Consider the following 22,757-nt stretch of genomic DNA (forward strand, 5'->3'; position numbering starts at 1 on the left):
AACAGCTGATGTGACTCTATAATAACCAGTCATTCCCCTGCTGGAAAGTTCATGTAGGAGCCGCTCATATCATTCAGTAAATAGATCCCAATACAAACAGCTGATGTGACTCTATAATAACCAGTCATTCCCCTGCTGGAAAGTTCATGTAGGAGCCGCTCATATCATTCAGTAAATAGATCCCAATACAAACAGCTGATGTCAGAACCTTGTCTCGGACTTACCTGTTTGCACTCTAAACCCAGAGCTTCTGCATCCAAGTACAGTTTCTTACCTCTCCCTATGCAGGTAGTGGACAGTTGGATGTTTGTGGGGGTGGAGTGGTGTTAAGGCTGACCCCTGGCCCATCATGCTGCAGATAGATATGGCCGACACTTTAGGAATAAGGAGCTCTGCTGGGTGTGGAATTGCCAGCTACACGTGGGAGTTCTACTAATAATGGTACATACCTTCCCACATACTTTGTACCTAGAGTAATTGACTGTGGGAATATACACAGGTATGGGGCCCGTTATCCAGAATGCTCGGGGCCTGGGGTATTTTGGATAAGGGGTCTTTCTGTAATTCAGACCTCCTACCTTAAATCTACTAAAAAATGTTTAAACAGTAATTAAACCCAATAGGGCTGTTCTGCCCCAATAAGGGGTAATTATATCTTAGTTGGGATCAAGTACAGGTACTGTTTTATTATTACAGAGAAAAGGGAATCATTTAACCATTAAATAAACCCAATAGGACTGTTCTGCCCCCAATAAGGGGTAATTATATCTTAGTTGGGATCAAGTACAGGTACTGTTTTAATATTACAGAGAAAAGGGAATCATTTAACCATTAAATAAACCCAATAGGACTGTTCTGCCCCCAATAAGGGGTAATTATATCTTAGTTGGGATCAAGTACAGGTACTGTTTTATTATTACAGAGAAAAGGGAATCATTTAACCATTAAATAAACCCAATAGGGCTGTTCTGCCCCAATAAGGGGTAATTATATCTTAGTTGGGATCATGTACAGGTACTGTTTTATTATAAGGGGTCCGATACCTGTACAGAGAATCCTATGTCCACTAAATGCTCTAAGAATCATTTCCCTGCACTTATATCCCTTGCACAAAGGCAGAAAGACACTATACTGGTAAAAAGCCATTTATTTCGCCAGTCTTGGTCCGTATGAGGATGTCACGGAGGCAGCGAGACGCTTCGTCGCTCATATACAAAAACATCCCGCAGATTTCCTGAAATTGTGCAAAACAACAACAAGTCCTTGTATTCGCTTTCAGCTGCACCTTAAACGTATCCGGAACCCAATGCCGCTGGGGCTTCCAGACCCGTCTCCACCACACAAAAAAAAAAAATAATAAATTTAAGATTAAATAGCCGACAGTCTGCAAAACCCAAAAATGACCCGATAAGAAACTCTGTGCAGCCGTCACTAAAACCCAACGCGTTCCTCTTCAAGTATTAACAAAAAAATATAATTTTTTTTTTTTTTACTTTAAAATAAAATAGGGTCCATCCTGTTAGAGATCAGCAGCTTCATGTCTGTCGGCCGTTATCCAATGAGCAGCACGGCTAGCTGGGTTTGTCCCCCTCGCTCCGGTGCGTCTGTGCCAGGACAAACGCCAGCTAGGCCTTACAGTAATGCCATCGTCATTCTATCAGCCAGTCCTTAGGCCTTAATAGGGTTTGCCGCCGGCTTCGGTACATAACCGTAGAGAAACGTAGCGGCAATGACTAGTAACGCCCCGACAAAAAATACACTAAGAAAAAAAATAAATAAATAACCATTATAAGCAATGTAGCCTTTACTCACCATATCAGTTACATAGAGCTGCAGAAAGTAAGGGTACCTGGTGGGGACAAAGTCCTGCAGCCAGAAGTAGGAGATAAGTGTGGATAAAATGATGGACAGAGAGGTTGCAAAGCCCTTTAAGATGTTATCGGCGTATTTAATAACCGCGGCAATCACCAATCCGCCCAGAGCCTGCGAAGATGCAAAAACAATTAGTTTAATGTTTAATTATGTGCCTAGAAGCTCTAATTTATACCATGCAGAGGCAGGGGTGCTCTTGGGTGTCACTGCCCCACCCAGGCTTAAGTTTTCCCAGCTCCAGTCCTCCAGGCTTATCTTAGGCTCCAAAAAGGAGTTTGCACAGTAATACAGGTATAGATAGGAATGCTTGGGATATGGATTCTTTCAGCAATGGGAAGCGTCAAGCTTTTAAAGGGGAACTTCTGCTGTTCTTAAAATTCCCTCAGCTGTATTGCAACTGTCTATGCCTAACATTTAATGGTTATGTACATATCCCTACAGAAATCAGTCATTTAAACCGTATATACAAGTTGAATCCCTTTCGCCATGGAACATGGGAGCTAGGTATGTCTTTAATTTGCTATTCCTATTGCCAGACTACAAAGAGAACTCAGTTTTTCCTTCAGTTCCCACAATGCCTTGCACACTTCTGGCTTCCTTGGCAGGACTGGCAAGCACTGAACATGCGGGTATTGTAGGTAATGGAGTCTTGGCTGGAGGAGGGCTGGCCAGGGCCGCCATCAGAAATCACGGGCCCCTCACAACAAAAGTTTCTGGGCCCCCCTGCTCCCACTCCCCGCCCCCCAATGGCCCCTCCCATCAGTACAAAGGACACACAGACATTGGGACCCCCTAAAACACTGCTAGCCAGGGACCCCCTAAAACACTGCTAGCCAGGGACCCCCTAAAACACTGCTAGCCAGGGACCCCCTAAAACACTGGTAGCCAGCCCAGGGCCCCCTAAAACATTGCCGTCTCCCCCAGTGTCCTCATACTATGGCCCGATCCCTGCTGCTTCCTGCTCCCCCACGGCTTCCTCCTGCTCCCCCCTACATCCTCCTACTTCCTGCGGCTCCCCCTCCATCCTCCGGCTGCGTCCTCTTGCTATGTCCCCTGGCTCCCCGCTGCATCCACACTTTTATTAGGTTGTGCTCTGTGCGTACTGACATCAAACATACACACGGGACGCAACCAATCAAATGACTGGGCGTGTAATTGTTTAAAGGGGCCCGAGCTAAAACAAAACTGTATCACGGGCGGGCCCCCTTAAAAGCAGAAACCATCCGGGTCTGGGACAACTGTCCCCCCTGATGGCGGCCCTGGGGCTGGCTAAAGGTGCCATGGAATAACAGGCCAGAGAAAGGAGATAAGCCAATAGTGAGAGACAAAAGGATATTTATAAATAAACCAGTAAGTATTGGTAATGAATGCATACTGGAAAGTCAGTTAGGACTACATGTTTATTTCAGCATGGGCTGCCTTGTGATTTTCTGATTTGTGATTTTCTGATTCCCCAGTAGAGGGCAGTGCTGGGACGGCTTTGTAGTGCATTGGACAGGTTTCAGGCACCCAGAGTACCTACCCAAGCACACACCATGTTTTACTATGGGGGTAGCCTTGCTGCTGTTAGCATACACCAAAACTGCTCTAAAGGATTTCCCCTGGTTACCTGCAGAGCCACGACAGCCCATGTAAGGTTATTGTATCCCTGGAAGAATCCCCCGTTAGAGACACGCTCGCCGTCATAAATATAAACTCCCATTAAACCAAATATCCATCCAAAGAAACCTGCAAAAAAATACAGGAATATCAGCACACCAGGTGAGAGAAAACAGCTGCTAAGGAGCCTGGGACTGTTTATTTGGATTCTTGATCTGCGTCGGTCCCATAACATAGCAACCAATTAGTAACGAACATAATCACAGCAATTATCTCATGAAAAGGCTTTATTTGTACTAGTGTTTTACATTTAGATATTTCTATGGAAGTATAGTTTCCCCTTAACTCCTTACCAAGCTGTATATTCCGTATCCACACTGACTGCTTTGTTTCTTTTAGAATCTTTTCAAAGTAGACTCCGGCAAAGCCGCTGGAAAAGCAAGCAGTGAGGACGGCCATAAGGCCCACAAAGCCCGAGCCCACCGACACCTCTTTGTTGGGGGCATTTGAAGAATCATCAGGCCACTAAAAAGGGAGAGAGAAGTTAAAGGATAACGGGCGGCTGTGATGACATAGCCCAAATCATACACATATCAGATACAGGTATGGGATTCATTATCCAGAGTTCTGAATTACAGGAAGGCCATCTCCCATAGACTTCATTTACATCAAATAATTCAAAAAGTTTAAAGATGATATCCTTTTTCTCTGTAATAATAAAACAGTACCTGTACTTGATCCCAACTAAGATATAATTACCCCTTATTGGGGCAGAACAGCCCTATTGGGTTTATTTCATGGTTAAATGATTCCCTTTTCTCTGTAATAAGAAAACAGTACCTGTACTTGATCCCAACTAAGATATAATTACCCCTTATTGGGGGCAGAACAGCCCTATTGGGTATATTTAATGGTTAAATGATTCCCTTTTCTCTGTAATAATAAAAAACAGTACCTGTACTTGATCCCAACTAAGATATAATTACCCCTTATTGGGGCAGAACAGCCCTATTGGGTTTATTTAATGGTTAAATGATTCCCTTTTCTCTGTAATAATAAAACAGTACCTGTACTTGATCCCAACTAAGATATAATTACCCCTTATTGGGGCAGAACAGCCCTATTGGGTTTATTTCATGGTTAAATGATTCCCTTTTCTCTGTAATAATAAAACAGTACCTGTACTTGATCCCAACTAAGATATAATTACCCCTTATTGGGGGCAGAACAGCCCTATTGGGTTTATTTAATGGTTAAATGATTCCCTTTTCTCTGTAATAATAAAAAACAGTACCTGTACTTGATCCCAACTAAGATATAATTACCCCTTATTGGGGGCAGAACAGCCCTATTGGGTTTATTTCATGGTTAAATGATTCCCTTTTCTCTGTAATAATAAAACAGTATCTGTACTTGATCCCAACTAAGATATAATTACCCCTTATTGGGGCAGAACAGCCCTATTGGGTTTATTTCATGGTTAAATGATTCCCTTTTCTCTGTAATAATAAAACATTAATTCTACATTAAAAGGGTTATTCACCTTTGTGTTAACTTTTAGTATGATGTAGAGTAATATTGTGAGAATTTGCAATTGGTCTTCATTTTTTATTATATGTAGTATTTTAGTTATTTTGTTTTCAGTTCAGGAGCTCTCCAGTCTGGAGTGTTAAGCAGTTATTTGGTTGCTAGGGTTCAAGTTAGCTTAGCAACCAGTAAGTAGCTTGGATGAAAGACTGGTATATGAATAGGAGAGGGGCTGAATGAAAAAAGAAAGTTACAAAATTTAACTGATAAAAACTGAAGTCTTACAGAGCAATAGTTACTGGCTGCCGGGTTGGAAAGAGTTGGAAGACAGCAAATAAAAACTATAATAAATAATGAAGACCAATAGAAAAGATGCTTAGAACAGGCCATTCTATAACATACTAAAGGTGAACTGCCCCTTTAAAGGAAGTGGCTGGGCTCACCTGTACTCAGAAGCAGATCTGGTAGCCTCCGTACAAAGCAACACACATATGCTATCCACATAAGGAATAGAAGGTTCTGTTGTATACCTGGGATTTACCTGAACTAATGCTACACCGGCCATCAGGATGAGCAGGGACATCCACTGGTGCTTTGTCAGTTTCCGCTGAAGCATAGACACGGAGAACAAGGCCGTGGTGAGGATTTTGAGCTGATAGGTCACCTGGAGAACACAAGAATTCAGTAAATGTTATTACACAAAACAAAGCTGGACTTTTAAAAGACCGCTCTTAAAGTGATACTGACCCTAAAAATCTACTCTTCAAAATATGAATGTACATTAAAAGTTACCTATGGGTGATGTTGATTTTTTGCTGCTAGGTCTACTTTTGTAAGTAATTGTTACTTGAGGTCCCTAAACCTGACTGTTTTGCCAACCAGACTGTCCCTTCTCAGCCTGTCAGTTATAGCTTCTAATGCTAACGGCCTCCTACTGCACAAATATGGCCGCCCCGTCAGAGAAACATAGGGTATATGATAAAAGCTAATGTCAAAGCATTGGGCAAATACTTTTATGGCAAAATTCTAAATAACGTGCAAATACAATGAAGTGATAGAGCTTATCGGCCCATGTATGGGGCGACCCGACCAACATCTGCCTGAAATTAGACAGATCTCGATCAGGCAGGTTTGATTTTTCTGCGGATCAGGAACCGCATCGGCTCACTGATGCAGTCCCCAAACGGACGGCGCCTATAACCGTCGTTCTAATTTGAGCGTTTGGCCCCAGGGCCAAACGAACGAATTAGCCCGATATCGCCCACCCATAGGTGGGGATATCGGGAGAAGATAAAGCTGCTTGGCGGCCGTGTGGGGCCACCTTAAAGCTAGTCAAGACCTCAACAATTCAGATCTTTGACCAATGGTTCCCCCCATGCCATTGGACCAATGACTGTATCGTAACAAAGGCCCAATGTTGAACTGTAGGGTGAGGACGGCATCAACCCAAGAGGATCTTCAAACCTATCTGAAAGACATTTGAGCTGATCAGGCAGGCACTAGGTAGCCCCCCATACTTGTGCCAATAGGCTACCAACTCATCAGCTTATATTGTCCCGTGCAGGACCAGTGTAGGCAGATGGAGCACAGACTGAATGCTTACCTGAGGGGTAACTGTGAAATACACATTCATCAAACTGTATTCTACTTATAGAAGGTGAATTGCATTCATTAAACTGGTTTTTGTTTTCCTATCTCCAGTTGATAGGGTGTAATCAATCTTACTGGGCTCCAATAGGCACTGAGAGGGGCATCTCATGTATTGTTTTCCCAGAGAGGGAATGAAGGAGATGACAGACAAGGAGATTAGTCGCCCCACAAACATCGGGCGACTTCAGAAGGCCAAAGCGGTGCATATGTTTTCCTACTATTCTCACCAGTAGGAAAGCATTCAAAGAGAATAGTCGTCGCTGCAAGAGAAGATTAATTGCCTTTCAGCTCTCCGCTAATGTTAAAAGGGGGGTGGTACACTGAACTGCTCCATGGGTTCTTACCCTAAAGGGGCAGTCGGCCAACAACAGGAGCCGCCGGTGGAAAGACCATTGTAAAGCTTAGTTTTCCAAAGTCGTGCAAAGTTGCCTCCGCTCGACTTCAGATTACCAGCAACACCGTTAAAACAGGAATAACTGGTAATGTGGCTACAGGCAGCATTTACGCTGTAGGGCTGAAATAAACAAAGGCAGAAACTGACAATTATGCCCCGCTCTAGCCTCTGCAGATTAGAAGCAGCCATTCATACCAGCCACACTACTGTGCATTTCTGTTGTGGGGCTTGCCTGAGACTTTGTAAGGGTGTGTATTAAAGCCTTCTGAATAATGATCCCCATATTCTCCTTTATCCTAGAATCTTTCTAAGGGCGATGACAGACCAGGAGACTAGTCGCCCCGCGATTAATCTTCTCTTGCAGCGACGACTAATCTCTTTGACTGCTTTCCTACTGGTGAGAATACACACATGCACCGCTTTGGCCTTCTGAAGTCGGCCGAAGTTTGTGGGGCAACTAATCTCCTTGTCTGTCATCTCCTTCAATACATGAGATGCCCCTCTCAGTGCCTATTGGAGCAGTTGGCCCAGTAAGATTACACCCTATCAACTGGAGATAGGAAAACAAAAATGAATAGAATACAGTCTTATGAATGCGAATTTCACAATTAACCCTCAGGGCATTTTCAAATATGACCTTATCTGTTCCTCCTGGTCTAATGCCTCCATAATCCCTCCCGCCCCACACCTTTCTTTAATGGAGAAGGCAAGGGCAAATCACTGGGGTGTGCCAATTAGGCGCATAATAGCCAGAACACTACTACCTGCTTTCAGCTCTATAACTTCTTAGTTAGTCAGTGACTTTAGGGGGGGGCCACATGGGACATAACTGTTCAGTTAGTTTGTGAGCCCGCAGTTATGGCCCATGTGCCCCCCCCCCTCAAGTCACTGATTGGTTACTGACTGCTAACAGCTTAGAGAGCTGAAAGCAGGAAGTAGTGTTCTGGCTATTGTGTTAGACATTTGCCCACTCCAGCCTTTATAGATTACATTTTTGCCCAACTATCTATATAGAAAACATTTTTTATTTTGCGCAGTCTGTCTATTTTACCCAGTTTCATTTCTACCCTGAAATGCTCCTTTGAGAACAGTTTTAATCACCCCTTCTCATCACCATTTTTTGGCCAACCCCGCCACCACCCACCACTCCTTTACTCTCTCCTAGCCATTCTGCCCCAGCTTCCCAGTACCTGATAAGTGGCTGCATCGAGGTTGGACAGTGCTACATAAAGGAGGTTGTTCTGCAGGGTGTAGATGCCGGAGGGTATGGCCAGCTTTAGAGTCTCCATAGGTTTGTTGACTATCTCATCGTGCAGCACTCTCTTCAGGGACCGAAGGCTGTAACCTAAAAGGCAATGAAGAGGCAACATAAATAAATCAGAATAAAATTGATGCTCCACCTGTAACCTGTATATCTCAAGCTGTTCCAACAGGCCACAGGGTCACAACACTAATGGTACATGGGGAAATTGGTAGATTTTGTCCACTGGAGGGGAACAAACCCCCTAGAATTGCCCCCTATTTTGTATCACTGTTGGTATGTTCCAGGTCATGGAGTTGATACTTTGTGCCTCCATAAGTTCCTTGGAACTCCTTAGTTCCTATTACACTACTATTTATGGCCCAAACTTTCCAACTTTCCTATTGAAGAGATGCCAGAAAAGATTGCTAGGGGTGTGGCATGATAAAGAGGTGCAATTAGTTGCCATGAGAGACTGGATTATAAATAGGAGGGGGGGGGGGTGCTGAATGAATGACAATAAAAAAATAATCAATGGTAATAAAAACTGGAGCCTCACAGAACAATGAATTTGAAAAACTAAAGGCCACTGTATACGAAGCTAAGCTTTAACATAAAGGTGAACTTCCCCTTTAAGCTTGATCTACTTACTGTTGTCTTTATAAACTAACAGGACGCAGGCCACAATCTTCAGCACCTCTGCTGCCACCACCGCCGTGGACGACAGGTATCGTGGCCCCTCTTCCTTCAGCGTGCGGGAGAAGCGCATTGTCAGCACTAACGTGGTGGTCTGGAACACTAACACCCCCAACGAGATGTACTTCAGGTGGGACGCCATGGCAGAGGCTGGCTCAGTCTGAAACGAAAAACAGGAGACTTAGCGGCCCTGTCTGAACCCACTGTGGGGGCAATTCCAGGTACATAGGAACTAGCGGATACAGGGTGACTGTATGTAACATGTATGTATGTATGTATGGGATTATGTATGTTATTACACGGAAAAGCCATCCTCAACCCTGTAACCCCCACCCCAACAACTTGCACCCCACTCCCATGCATTCCCCCTCCTATTTCCACTTGCACCTCTACCCCAAATGTACAGGCACCAACAGCAAGTTGAAGAGTCTATCTGAAACAAGGGTTTATGTTAATACACAGTAAATACTGTACCCCCTGTTGTAAAATATAAGGATATTATAAGTCCACAAGGAGTTCCTTATAATATATAGTGAATAAAGTGCCCCCTGTTGTAAAATATAAGGATATTATAAGTCCACAAGGAGTTCCTTATAATATATAGTGAATAAAGTGCCCCCTATTGTAACATATAGGGATATTATTAGTCCCCGAGGAGTTCCTTATAATATATAGTGAATAAAGTACCCCCTATTGTAACATATAGGGATATTATAAGCCCCCGAGGAGTTCCTTATAATATATAGTGAATAAAGTGCCCCCCTATTGTAACATATAGGGATATTATAAGCCCCCGAGAGTTCCTTATAATATATAGTGAATAAAGTGCCCCCCTATTGTAACATATAGGGATATTATAAGCCCCCGAGAGTTCCTTATAATATATAGTGAATAAAGTGCCCCCTATTGTAAAATACAGGAATATTATAAGTCACTTGGGAGTTCCATGGCCATATAAAGGCACGAGGCCAAAAACCAAGTGCTTTTATACAAGCTGTGAAACTGCAAGGTGACTTGATAGCCTATTATTTATTACACAATGTTCAATGAGTCATGTGACACATATCACTAAGCACGGATTATAACTTTATTAAGCAACATTTATGACTAATGACTAAGAGATGAACGTCTTTTGAAAAAAAAAAAAAACTTCCCTTTCATTAAGGAAGCCTTGCCTAGTCTAATTATCTGGGTTCCATTAGCAATTTGCCGTAGCTGGAGGCTTAAAAGACAGAAAAGCCTATTGACTACCTATAGCCTAGAGCAAAGGTCTATGGTTAAACTATAATGTAGAACTCACAGCGATGCTTAGTGCTTTCATCCAAAAAGGCAATAGTTTCCACACACAAGTGAATGCCTTACAGAGGCCTGTGGAGTCGAAGTCGGAAGCAATTTTGGGTACAGGTATGGGAGCAGTTATCCAAAAAGTTCAGAATTACGGAAAGGCCTTTCCAATAGACTCCGTTATAAACAAATAATTCTCATTTTTAAAAATGATTTCCTATTTCTCTATAATAATAAAACAGTACCTGTACTTGATCCCAACTAAGATATAATTACCCCTTATTGGGGCAGAACAGCCCTATTGGGTTTATTTAATGGTTAAATGATTCCCTTTTCTCTGTAATAATAAAACAGTACCTGTACTTGATCCCAACTAAGATATAATTACCCATTATTGGGGCAGAACAGCCCTATTGGGTTTAAATGATTCTTTTAGTAGACTTAAGATATGGAGATCCAAATTACGGAAAAATCCCTTATACAGAAACCCCAGGTCCCAAGCATTCTGGATAACAGGTCCCATACCCGTACCTAGAGTTGGAGTCAATGATACCATAAACTAAGGAGTTGGCATCAGAGGATTTATGTATTCCTCACCAACATTTGAAAAATGCAAAGAGGGACAAAAAGAAATACTGCACATAGCGCGGCAAAAATGTTGTGTCCCCGCCCCCCCCCCCCCCCAGGCATTCCACTCCCATGTTACAAAATTTGGCAGGTTATGTAAAGTTTGTTATGTAAAGTCTTGTTGTTGTGTTATTACAGTTTTGCTAATGAAGGTGAAGTTGCCCTTTAAAAGGAGTTGTTCCCTTTTAGCATGTGATAGAATATAATTCTATATAAATCTATAAGAAACCTTTCAATTGGTTTTCATTTTTTATAGTTTTCTGAATTATTTCCCTTCTTCTGCCTCTTTCCAGCTTTCAAATGGGGGTCACTGACCCTGGCAGCCACAAAAATATTTCTCTGTGGGGCTATAATTCCATTGTTACGGTTACTTGTTATTGCTTTCCTTTCTATTCAGGCCCTCTCCTATTTATATTCTAGATGCTCATTCAAAATCAAAAACCTGGTTGCTAGGGTGATTCGGACCCTAGCAACCAGATAGCTGCTGAAATTCCAAACTAGACAGCTCCTACATTGAAAGCAAAGTAATTAAAAAGCCGCAAATAATGAAAAATGAAGACCAATTGCAAATTGTTTCAGAATTGCACTCTCTACATCATGCTAAAAGGAAGGTGAAGTTGCCCTTTAAGCTGGAAGTCTCAGTTGCCCCAAGAAACCTGTTTATCTTTAGTTACAATTTTATCCCTGTGCAGGGGCAGAATATTCTGGGCTCTGCCAAAAGCTACTTATATAATTAAATTTGAGAAACGTTGTATCTTTTTTGGCATTTGGTGGCAAAATGATGATGTCATTGGCCAAATATTGCAATAAACCAGCCGTTCATAAAACAAGCGTCCCCATAGCAAAGCTTATTACTAATGCACCCATGCTCAGCCCTTCACAGAGGTAAGTTAGGGTCATGTGGAAAAATTTACTGATTCAGCGAAATGCGGATGTGATATCATCGGTAGCAAAAATGGCCGCCATATAGTAAAAGCATGTATATCCCCAAGTCATATTACATATTTGGGCAAAATAAACAAGGCAGTTAAGGACATCCACAAGGGGTCTATTCACTATGAAGGAAGTGATCGGATAGCTTTAGTTCTCCCTGGCACAAGTATGTGCCCCTTGCTTACCTACCACTTACCCCAAGGTAGAAAGCACCATGCCCTGAATGTGCCAACGTGTCTGTGCCCTACAGCATCTGACTGCTCTACAACTGTGTTATTTATTATGACTATATTTATTACTAATATACAGGTATGGGATCAGTTATCCAGAAAGTTCTGAATAACAGAAAGGCCATCTCCCATAGACTCCATTTTAATCAAATAACTTACATTTTTAAAAATGATTCCCTTTTCTCTGTAATAATAAAACAGTACCTGTACTTGATCCCAACTAAGATATAATTACCCCTTATTGGGGCAGAACAGCCCTATTGGGTTTATTTAATGGTTAAATGATTCCCTTTTCTCTGTAATAATAAAACAGTACCTGTACTTGATCCCAACTAAGATATAATTACCCCTTATTGGGGCAGAACAGCCCTATTGGGTTTATTTAATGGTTAAATGATTCCCTTTTCTCTGTAATAATAAAACAGTACCTGTACTTGATCCCAACTAAGATATAATTACCCCTTATTGGGGCAGAACAGTCCTATTGGGTTTATTTAATGGTTAAATGATTCCCTTTTCTCTGTAATAATAAAACAGTACCTGTACTTGATCCCAACTAATATATAATTACCCCTTATTGGGGCAGAACAGCCCTATTGGGGTTATTTCATGGTTAAATGATTCCCTTTTCTCTGTAATAATAAAACAGTACCTGTACTTGATCCCAACTAAGATATAATTACCCCTTATTGGGGGCAGAACAGCCCTATTGGGTTTATTTAATGGTTAAATGATTCCCTTTTCTCTGTAATAATAAAACAGTACCTGTACTTGATCCCAACTAAGATATAATTACCCCTTATTGGGGCAGAACAGCCCTATTGGGTTTATTTAATGGTTAAATGATTCCCTTTTCTCTGTAATAATAAAACAGTACCTGTACTTGATCCCAACTAAGATATAATTACCCCTTATTGGGGCAGAACAGCCCTATTGGGTTTATTTAATGGTTAAATGATTCCCTTTTCTCTGTAATAATAAAACAGTACCTGTACTTGATCCCAACTAAGATATAATTACCCCTTATTGGGGCAGAACAGCCCTATTGGGTTTATTTAATGGTTAAATGATTCCCTTTTCTCTGTAATAATAAAACAGTACCTGTACTTGATCCCAACTAAGATATAATTACCCCTTATTGGGGGCAGAACAGCCCTATTGGGTTTATTTAATGGTTAAATGATTCCCTTTTCTCTGTAATAATAAAACAGTACCTGTACTTGATCCCAACTAAGATATAATTACCCCTTATTGGGGCAGAACAGCCCTATTGGGTTTATTTAATGGTTAAATGATTCCCTTTTCTCTGTAATAATAAAACAGTACCTGTACTTGATCCCAACTAAGATATAATTACCCCTTATTGGGGCAGAACAGCCCTATTGGGTTTATTTAATGGTTAAATGATTCCCTTTTCTCTGTAATAATAAAACAGTACCTGTACTTGATCCCAACTAAGATATAATTACCCCTTATTGGGGCAGAACAGCCCTATTGGGTTTATTTAATGGTTAAATGATTCCCTTTTCTCTGTAATAATAAAACAGTACCTGTACTTGATCCCAACTAAGATATAATTACCCCTTATTGGGGGCAGAACAGTCCTATTGGGTTTATTTCATGTTTAAATAATTTTAGCAGACTTTAAGTAGGAGATCCGAATTATGGAAAGACCCCTTATCCAGATAACCACAGGTCCCCAGCATTTTGGATGATGGGCCCATACCTGTACCTTGTACAGATGTAGGACCCATTATCCAGAATGCTAGGGACCTGAAATAAATCATACTTATTAGAGGTTATTGCGTTTATTGTTATTACATATTACAGAATGACCCCTTATCCGGAAAACTCTAGGTCCCAAGCATTCTGGATAACAGGTCCTATACTTGTACATGTATTTATACATACGGGTTCCGCAGTTGAAGGCTCAGTACTTCTGTGCAGTGCCAGGTTCAGTTACTTTCCATTACAGATATAATAAATATTTCACAGATAAAGTCCGTCTGCGTCGGGAGAAATCCGGCAAATCCGAGTCTGACACCGACAGTTACGCGGCAAAAAAGCGAAGCCGAGCCCGGCCGAACAGGACGAGTTCTGGGGCAAATATACACGTCTCGCTGTCCCCTGTCAAGGGGAAATCTTCAGCCAACAATGAATTCATTCACTCCCCGACTTCTCTGGAGAGAAAAGCGAATGTGGAGTTCCAGGCAGAGGGAGGCCACGCTGTTCCAGGATACATACGCACTTATCCGTGTGTGCCATGGGGGGGCGTGGCCAGGGCAAACACTGACTCATTGTGAGCCGTAGCAGCGAGCCCAAAGCCGGCGAGGTGGTACCTTTACATACAGATATGCGAGCTTTGTTCCGGTCACTCTAATCTGCATTCACTCCCAGGGAGAGTATTCACAGCCGGGAGTTGCCAAACCTGAAAGGGCACATACTTGTACAGATGTTCTAGCCCCCCCTCCGGAGGTGTGCACTATGGGCCTAAACCTGCAGCACAAAGGAGGACTGTCCAGGAAATTCCCATTTGCCCACAGCATTCTATTACGTCTCACATGAACCCTATAGTGGGGGTCATTTACAATGTAAGGGCGCTACGTGAAACATGAGGTTAATTGGAGGTTCAGCGCAGAGCTTGGGAAATGAGCCCAAAGTGGCACCCCTTAGTGCTCGTGTCCCCATGAATGACTCCCCAGGGATCAAGTACAGGTACTGTTTTATTATTACAGAGAAAAGGGAATCATTTAACCATGAAATAAACCCAATAGGGCTGTTCTGCCCCAATAAGGGGTAATTATATCTTAGTTGGGATCAAGTACAGGTACTGTTTTATTATTACAGAGAAAAGGGAATCATTTAACCATGAAATAAACCCAATAGGGCTGTTCTGCCCCCAATAAGGGGTAATTATATCTTAGTTGGGATCAAGTACAGGTACTGTTTTATTATTACAGAGAAAAGGGAATCATTTAACCATTAAATAAACCCAATAGGACTGTTCTGCCCCCAATAAGGGGTAATTATATCTTAGTTGGGATCAAGTACAGGTACTGTTTTATTATTACAGAGAAAAGGGAATCATTTAACCATTAAATAAACCCAATAGGGCTGTTCTGCCCCCAATAAGGGGTAATTATATCTTAGTTAGGATCAAGTACATGTTTCTTTTCTATTCAGCCCCTCTCCCATTCATAAACCAGTCTCTCAACCAAACCAATTCCTGGTTTGCCAAGGTAACTTGGATCCTAGCAACCAAATAGCTGCTAAAAATCCAAACTGTAGAGCTTCTGAACTGAAAATGAAATAACTAAAAAAAACTACAAATAGTAAAAAATGAAGACAAATTGGCAACAGTTTCAGAATATTACTCTCTACATCCTACTAAAAGTTAACTCAAAGGTGAACAAACCCTTTAAACATACGGTGACATGCTCAAAGCAACCCCCACTCCACTAATGCACTGTAGGTTACCCCTTCAAACCAAAATACTAAAACAGAAGACAGCCATACCATGTTTGGCCCCTCGCACCCCACGGGCCGTAGGATCAGAGAATGTAGGAGATTGGCTCATGTATGGCCCCCTTCCCTCTGTGCAACCAGATGCAAGCAGCGTCTTTATGGCAAGCCTCACAAACTCTAATGCTTTTTGCAGTTACATGACTTGTTCTTATCAGAATATTGTTGCAAATCCTGTTTGGACTTAATTGCCTCTACTAATCTTTTTCTACAACCGGATTTCCAACACAGATTACCTGTAGTTACTGGGCCAGGCTGATACTGACCAACACACACACACACAGTAGTATTTACAGAAGGTGAGGCGTCGTCCAGGAATTGGCCTGGGGCAAATCTCCTGCAAGCGGCTTAAATTTCATTTGCTTCTTCTTTAACATTTTCAAATGGCAAAACGAAAGCAGGCATGACTGCCGGATGCTTTGTAACGGCTTCTGCCATTGGTCTGTAATTCAACTTCCCTGCGTTTAGATAATGGATAACAGAGTTCAGTGGGGCTGAAAAGATTACAGACGAGACAGCTTTGCTTTCTTGAGCCGCCTATGGCTAAAGGTATTGTGTGGGACAGTCCCGGATCAACTGTCAAATGCCCCCGCACTATTGGCAAGTCCAAGGTACAAAGCTCATAGTTCTACAACGTTGACAGACCTCAGACCTGTAGCAACCTTTACTATTGGCATAGCTGAGACTCTAACATTGTTAAAGGGACACTGCCATGATATTTATGGGGCACTTTTTATATCTAAATGACACTGTTACACAGCAAATAATTCCCTCTGCCATTTAACCTTTTATTCTTGTACCAACAAATGTATTTGTAGCTGTAATATTGGTGTGTAGGCGCCATCTCAGTGCCTTGTGCCTGAGTCTGAGCTTTCAGCCAGCGCTACACATTAGAACTGCTTTCAGCTAACCTATTGTTTCTCCTACTCCCATGTAACTGGAGGAGTCCCAAGCCGGACTTGGATTTCTTACTATTGAGTGCTATTCTGATACCTACTGGGAGCTGCTATCTTGCTCCCTTCCCATTGTTCTGCTGATTGGCTGCTGGGGGTGAGGGGGGGGGGTATCACTCCAACTTGCAGCGCAGCAGTGTGACTGTGATCAGAACTCAGATACGGCAGCCCCCCTGGCATTCCCAGTACCCAGAGGCACAAACAGCCCCCCCAGCCCAATAAATACTGACTGTCTGTGGCACCTTACAGCCCCCCTGGCATTCCCAGTACCCAGAGGCACAAACAGCTCCCCCCAGCCCAATAAATAGTGACTGACTATGCCATCTTACAGCAGCCCCTCTGGCATTTGCCAGAACCCATAGATTGCCAATCTGTATGCTCCGTGTATACACTCATTTACTGTAGTGTTGCGGAATATGTAGGTGCTTTAAAAAAATGTGTTAATAATAAATTAATCAAAGTATGTGGTATGTAGAGACCCAAAAATATATTGTGTGCTTTCAAATTTTCATAGCGGAATCACTTTGATCCATTGTTAAATCCCATAGAAATGTATAGAGACTGGCAGAATTGTATTTGTAACTATATTGTAACTATAACATCATACAGCAATAGATTTGGACACCAGGGTCAGTCCCAGGAGGACTTTTTGTCAAAGTAAATTCTGCCTGTGTAAGCCTGCATTATTGACTGTATGCAGATGTAAATGTCACGGAAGGTGTGTGAGACGGGAAAATGAAAGCTGCTATTTGTTTCAGTAAAATGTGATGGGAGGGGATATATTTAATACAAGTAGTGTGGTTTGCGTGGGGGGGGCGATGTGTCCAACTTATATACATAAATGTGGGGTTTACATGTCCTTTAAAAGTTGATGAGGAAATGTAGAAAATGACATTTTTTCACCTGTACCACATCTGAAAGAAGGCTAAATGTCACTTACCTACTGTATCCCAGCTACAGTATCCCCTCGGCACGCGTGTACGGGAGGCCTGGCAAAATACACATTGTAATAAATACCTTTACATATTTTACAGTTTCAGCATAATTACATCCAAACTTTGGGCTTTTTCTAAAGAAAATGCTATTTTGCCGATTTCTTTTTCATGGAAATTGTTCAACATATAAATGGTTTTACGTCCTTCATTTATAGCAAAGGGGTGGTGTCACCTTTAAAGTAAATTTTTAGTATGTCATAGATTGGCAAATTCTAAGCAACTTTTCAATTGGTCTCCATTAATTAGTTGTTTTCTAACGCCGTGCAGCTTTCACACAGGGGGTCACTGACCCCGGCAGCCAGAAACCCATTGCTCTGTGAGGCTCCAGTCTTATTGTTATTGTCACTTTTTATAACTTATGCTTCTATTCAGCCCCTCTCCTATTCATATACCAGTCTCTCATTCAAACCACTCCCTGGTTGCTAAGGTAATTTGGACCATAGCAACCAGATAGCTGCTGAAACTGAAGACCAAGTGCAGAATATTACTCTCTACATTGTATACTGATTAAATTAAATATACTGAATTAGAGTCAGTCTAAAACAGAGGTGTGTTAATTAGGGTTCCTGCTGCTTAGCCCTATGGGGGAGAATCTTTTGGTGCCGTGCTGTCTCATATTATCCCTAAATATGGGCCTCAGGGTAACCACAAACCCAAGCAGGCAAAATGCCAAAAGCTGCATCTAATTGGTGTAGAGATGCCAACCCGGTAAAAGGGATCCGGGAGCACCATGGATCACCCTGCTCCACCCCCCCCCCCCCCTTAGCCATAGAGGCGGGGTAGACAATTACTTTCACTTTCCATTCAGCACTCACTTTCTCCCTCCCTCCTCACCATCTGTGTAACCAGTGCAGGGGCATCACGTCCTCCATTCTGGCACATACACAAGATTTTGGGGTGAAACAAAGATTTTCTTAAAGGGGATGTTCACCTTCAAATGAACTTTTACTATGTTTTACAGAGGGCTATTTAAAAATAATTTGCAATTGGTCTTTATTTTTGTGAATTATTTTTAATATTGAATTATTTAGCTTTTTGGTTCAGCAGCTCTCCGGTTTGGAATTTTTGCAGATATCTGGTTGCTAGGGTCCAATATAACCTAGCAACATGACACTGGCTTGAACCAGAGACAGGAATGTGATTAAAAAGATAAGTTATATAAAGTAACAATCACAATAAAACTGGAGCTTCACAGAGCAATGGGTTTTTGGTTGCCGGGGTCCGTGACCTCCCACTGGAACCTGGAAAAAGAATATACAAAATAAAGACCAATTGAAAAGTTGCTGAGAGTCGGCCATTCTTTAACATATTAAAAGTTAATTCCAAGACTGAAGGAAACAAGATTTATATTATTTATATTGTGTAAATGACGTTTATTTTGCTTAACAAACACCATAGGGAAGAATTTGGAATGATTTCTTAGGGGGACAGGTTATTATTATTATTATTAACATTTATTTATAAAGCGCCAACATATCCCGCAGCGCTGTACAATAAGTGGGTTCCATACATTGGGCATACAGAGTAACATATAAAGCAATCAGTAACCGATACAGGAGGGGAAGAGAGCCCTGCCCAAAAGAGCTTACACTCTACATTATTATTATTATTATTAGTAACATTTATTTATAAAGCGCCAACATATCCCGCAGCGCTGTACAATAAGTGGGTTCCATACATTGGGCATACAGAGTAATATATAAAGCAATCAGTAACCGATACAGGAGGGGAAGGGAGCCCTGCCCAAAAGAGCTTACACTCTACATTATTATTATTATTAATATTTATTTATAAAGCACCAACATATCCCGCAGCGCTGTACAATAAGTGGGTTCCATACATGGGACATACAGAGTAACATATAAAGCAATCAGTAACCGATACAGGAGGGGAAGGGAGCCCTGCCCAAAAGAACTTACACTCTACATTATTATTATTATTATTAACATTTATTTATAAAGCACCAACATATCCCGCAGCGCTGTACAATAAGTGGGTTCCATACATGGGACATACAGAGTAACATATAAAGCAATCAGTAACCGATACAGGAGGGGAAGGGAGCCCTGCCCAAAAGAGCTTACACTCTACATTATTATTATTATTAACATTTATTTATAAAGCACCAACATATCCCGCAGTGCTGTACAATAAGTGGGTTCCATACATTGGACATACAGAGTAATATATAAAGCAATCAGTAACCGATACAGGAGGGGAAGGGAGCCCTGCCCAAAAGAGCTTACACTCTACAAGGAGTAACATATAAAGCAATCAGTAACCGATACAGGAGGGGAAGAGAGCCCTGCCCAAAAGAGCTTACACTCTATAGGTTCCCTTTAAATGCTATGGGACCTTCTTGTAAAGTTCTATGGTGCTACAGATATGTTAGGCAGTGCCCTGCCTGCCCATCCATCCCCCCCACTCAGTCCATAGCAACCACCCACATGTACCCCCCCCCATTGCATTGTACCCCACTCCCAATGTGCCCATACCTCCGCCCCTTGATGGGAACGACTCAGTACAGTGCTGCAGAATGCCTCTGCTCTCTATAAAGGATATAAATAATGGAATCCTCCACTAGGCAGAGGTGGTCCCGGCACAGAGAATGGAGTTTTCATTCCCAGCACTCACTGCCTGTTATTTACTGTAAACAAAACCAAAACAGACACTTACTGGGATCAGAAAGGACGAAGCTGCTGCAGCGACACCGGCCCAGCCTTCTTGTTGCTTCTCATTGCCCCCCTTCAGGGTCCCAGGACGGCGGCCCCCTCATACACAGGGCTGGTACTCTGCAACACAATAGGCACAAGCTGATGGAATGAAAGCCACTAAGTTTGCCCAGGGGCAGCAACCTATAGTGACCAATCAGCAGCTAGCATTTGCTAAAAGCAAACATCTGATTGGTTGCTATGGGTTGCTGCTCCTGGGCAAACTTAGTGCCCTTTATTACATTTATAGAGGTATAGGAGAGCAGCTGTGAAAAATAAAAGCAATAAAACCTGACAGAATTCCTCTGCTAGCAGCTGATTGGCTGGTTATGGGCTGGATAAATTAACCCTTCACTGACACTAAGGGGCCTCTCATGTCAAAGCATTAAACACAACCTAAAACTCAATATTACTTATAGCGAATTTGCCCCCTTTTTCTCTATAAATAACGCAAAAATCTGGAACAATACAAAGAAAAAAACACCCTCCCGGCCTGACCTACTCGCAGTCCGGACCATGACAGTTATTCGCGCCGAGCTACCTCGCCGCTATGTTCCGTCCCTGCTCGCCACGCCCCCTAGGCGCATGCGCGTTGGGTCACCGCTGCGCTTATGTACGCCCCCCTCTGGTCGTGACGTCACAGTCTCGTATCGCGATACTAGGAAGAGCAGAGCGGAAGCGCCGGATGCGGGTCAGTGATACGGAAGCGCCGGATGCGGGTCAGTGATACGGAAGCGGAATGCGGGGAAAGCTTATCGGTTTCATAGTGACGCCATGTTCCCTCACAGGTGCGATTATACAGGGGAATTGCTCTGCCTTCAGGTTGGTACGGTGCCCCCTCACTTTGGGGGGTCGTTCTGCTGCCGAGCAGGGAAATCTGCCGCAAGTGAGGGTCTGAGGCCTGGCTGTTTGAGCTGGCTACTAGCCATAGGGGCAGAGTGGCGCCACACCTGCCAACATTTTGAAAAGAAAGAGGGAAGAAAATAAATGCTGTGGGGTTTTTTTTACCACGCCCATTTTTGCGACCACACCCCCTAAATTTGGCAGGTTATTTAAAGTTTGAACCCATTTCTGGTCCTGTTTTATGTGTTATTACAGTTGTGTTAATGAAGGTGAAGTTGCCCTTTAAGCTGTGAGTCTCAGTTCCCCCAAGAGACCGGTTTAGCTTATTAGTTACACTTGTATCTCAGTGCAGGGGGTGAGTATTCTGGGCTCTGCCAAAAGCTACTTATTTTATTAAATGTGAGAAACACTGTATCTAATTGCAGGTATAGCTTGTTAAGATTTCTGGGCTCTGCCAAAAGCTACTTATTTAATTAAGTTTGAGAAACTTTGTATATTTTTTAGCGTTCAGTATAGAAGATCTATGGGAAATGAGGGACTTTTCAGTAAGAATCCGGGACTGCAGGTTGAGGTGTCAAAAGAGGGACTGTCCTGCGACAATCGGGCCAGTTGGGAGGTATGTGGCACAGGGAGGTGGGGCATAGGAGATAGAGTGGCACAGGGAGGTGGGGCATAGGGGATAGAGTGGCACAGGGAGGTGGGGCATAGGGGATAGAGTGGCACAGGGAGGTGGGGCATAGGGGATAGAGTGGCACAGGGAGGTGGGGCATAGGGGATAGAGTGGCACAGGGAGGTGGGGCATAGGGGATAGAGTGGCACAGGGAGGTGGGGCATAGGGGATAGAGTGGCACAGGGAGGTGGGGCATAGGGGATAGAGTGGCACAGGGAGGCGGGGCATAGGGGATAGAGTGGCACAGGGAGGTGGGGCATAGGGGATAGAGTGGCACAGGGAGGCGGGGCAGAGGGGCACAGGGAGGCGGGGCATAGGGGATAGAGTGGCACAGGGAAGCGGGGCAAAGGGGATAGAGTGGCACAGGGAAGCGGGGCATAGGGGATAGAGTGGCACAGGGAAGCGGGGCATAGGGGATAGAGTGGCACAGGGAAGCGGGGCATAGGGGATAGAGTGGCACAGGGAAGCGGGGCATAGGGGATAGAGTGGCACAGGGAGGCGGGGCATAGGGATAGAGTGGCACAGGAATGCAGGGGATAGAGTGGCACAGGGAGGCGGGGCATAGGGGATAGAGTGGCACAGGAATGCAGGGGATAGAGTGGCACAGGGAGGCGGGGCATAGGGGATAGAGTGGCACAGGGAAGCGGGGCATAGGGGATAGAGTGGCACAGGGAGGCGGGGCATAGGGGATAGAGTGGCACAGGGAGGCGGGGCATAGGGGATAGAGTGGCACAGGGAAGCGGGGCATAGGGGATAGAGTGGCACAGGGAAGCGGGGCATAGGGGATAGAGTGGCACAGGGGAGCGGGGCATAGGGGATAGAGTGGCACAGGGGAGCGGGGCATAGGGGATAGAGTGGCACAGGGGAGCGGGGCATAGGGGATAGAGTGGCACAGGGAAGCGGGGGATAGAGTGGCACAGGGGAGCGGGGCATAGGGGATAGAGTGGCACAGGGGAGCGGGGCACAGAGGATAGAGTGGCACAGGGGAGCGGGGCACAGAGGATAGAGTGG

At 43.4% G+C, this 22,757-nt stretch overlaps 1 protein-coding gene across 8 annotated transcripts; it reads right to left on the reverse strand.

Annotated features, from left to right (window-relative positions):
- Positions 1–1,132: 1,132 nt before the first annotated feature.
- Positions 1,133–20,860, reverse strand: slc35a3.2 (solute carrier family 35 (UDP-N-acetylglucosamine (UDP-GlcNAc) transporter), member A3, gene 2). Of its 8 annotated transcripts, none has more exons than XM_012966296.3 (10): positions 20,775–20,860; positions 20,199–20,314; positions 17,468–17,516; positions 8,934–9,138; positions 8,233–8,387; positions 5,540–5,662; positions 3,825–3,996; positions 3,482–3,600; positions 1,850–1,983; positions 1,133–1,759 (listed from the first exon to the last, which is right to left on the reverse strand). In XM_012966296.3, the coding sequence occupies exons 4-10, from the start codon at positions 9,118–9,120 to the stop codon at positions 1,669–1,671; spliced, it is 981 nt and encodes a 326-aa protein (XP_012821750.1). In that variant the 5' UTR covers positions 9,121–9,138; positions 17,468–17,516; positions 20,199–20,314; positions 20,775–20,860; the 3' UTR covers positions 1,133–1,668. The 8 variants fall into 8 exon arrangements, with proteins under 8 accessions (XP_012821750.1, XP_012821748.1, XP_012821749.1 ...); XM_012966294.3 differs by having other exon boundaries at positions 20,736–20,844; XM_012966295.3 differs by having other exon boundaries at positions 20,732–20,835.
- Between the last annotated feature and the right edge of the window lie 1,897 nt (positions 20,861–22,757).

Source organism: Xenopus tropicalis, chromosome 7, assembly GCF_000004195.4.
Source record: "Xenopus tropicalis strain Nigerian chromosome 7, UCB_Xtro_10.0, whole genome shotgun sequence".
Taxonomy (NCBI): Eukaryota; Metazoa; Chordata; class Amphibia; order Anura; family Pipidae; genus Xenopus; species Xenopus tropicalis.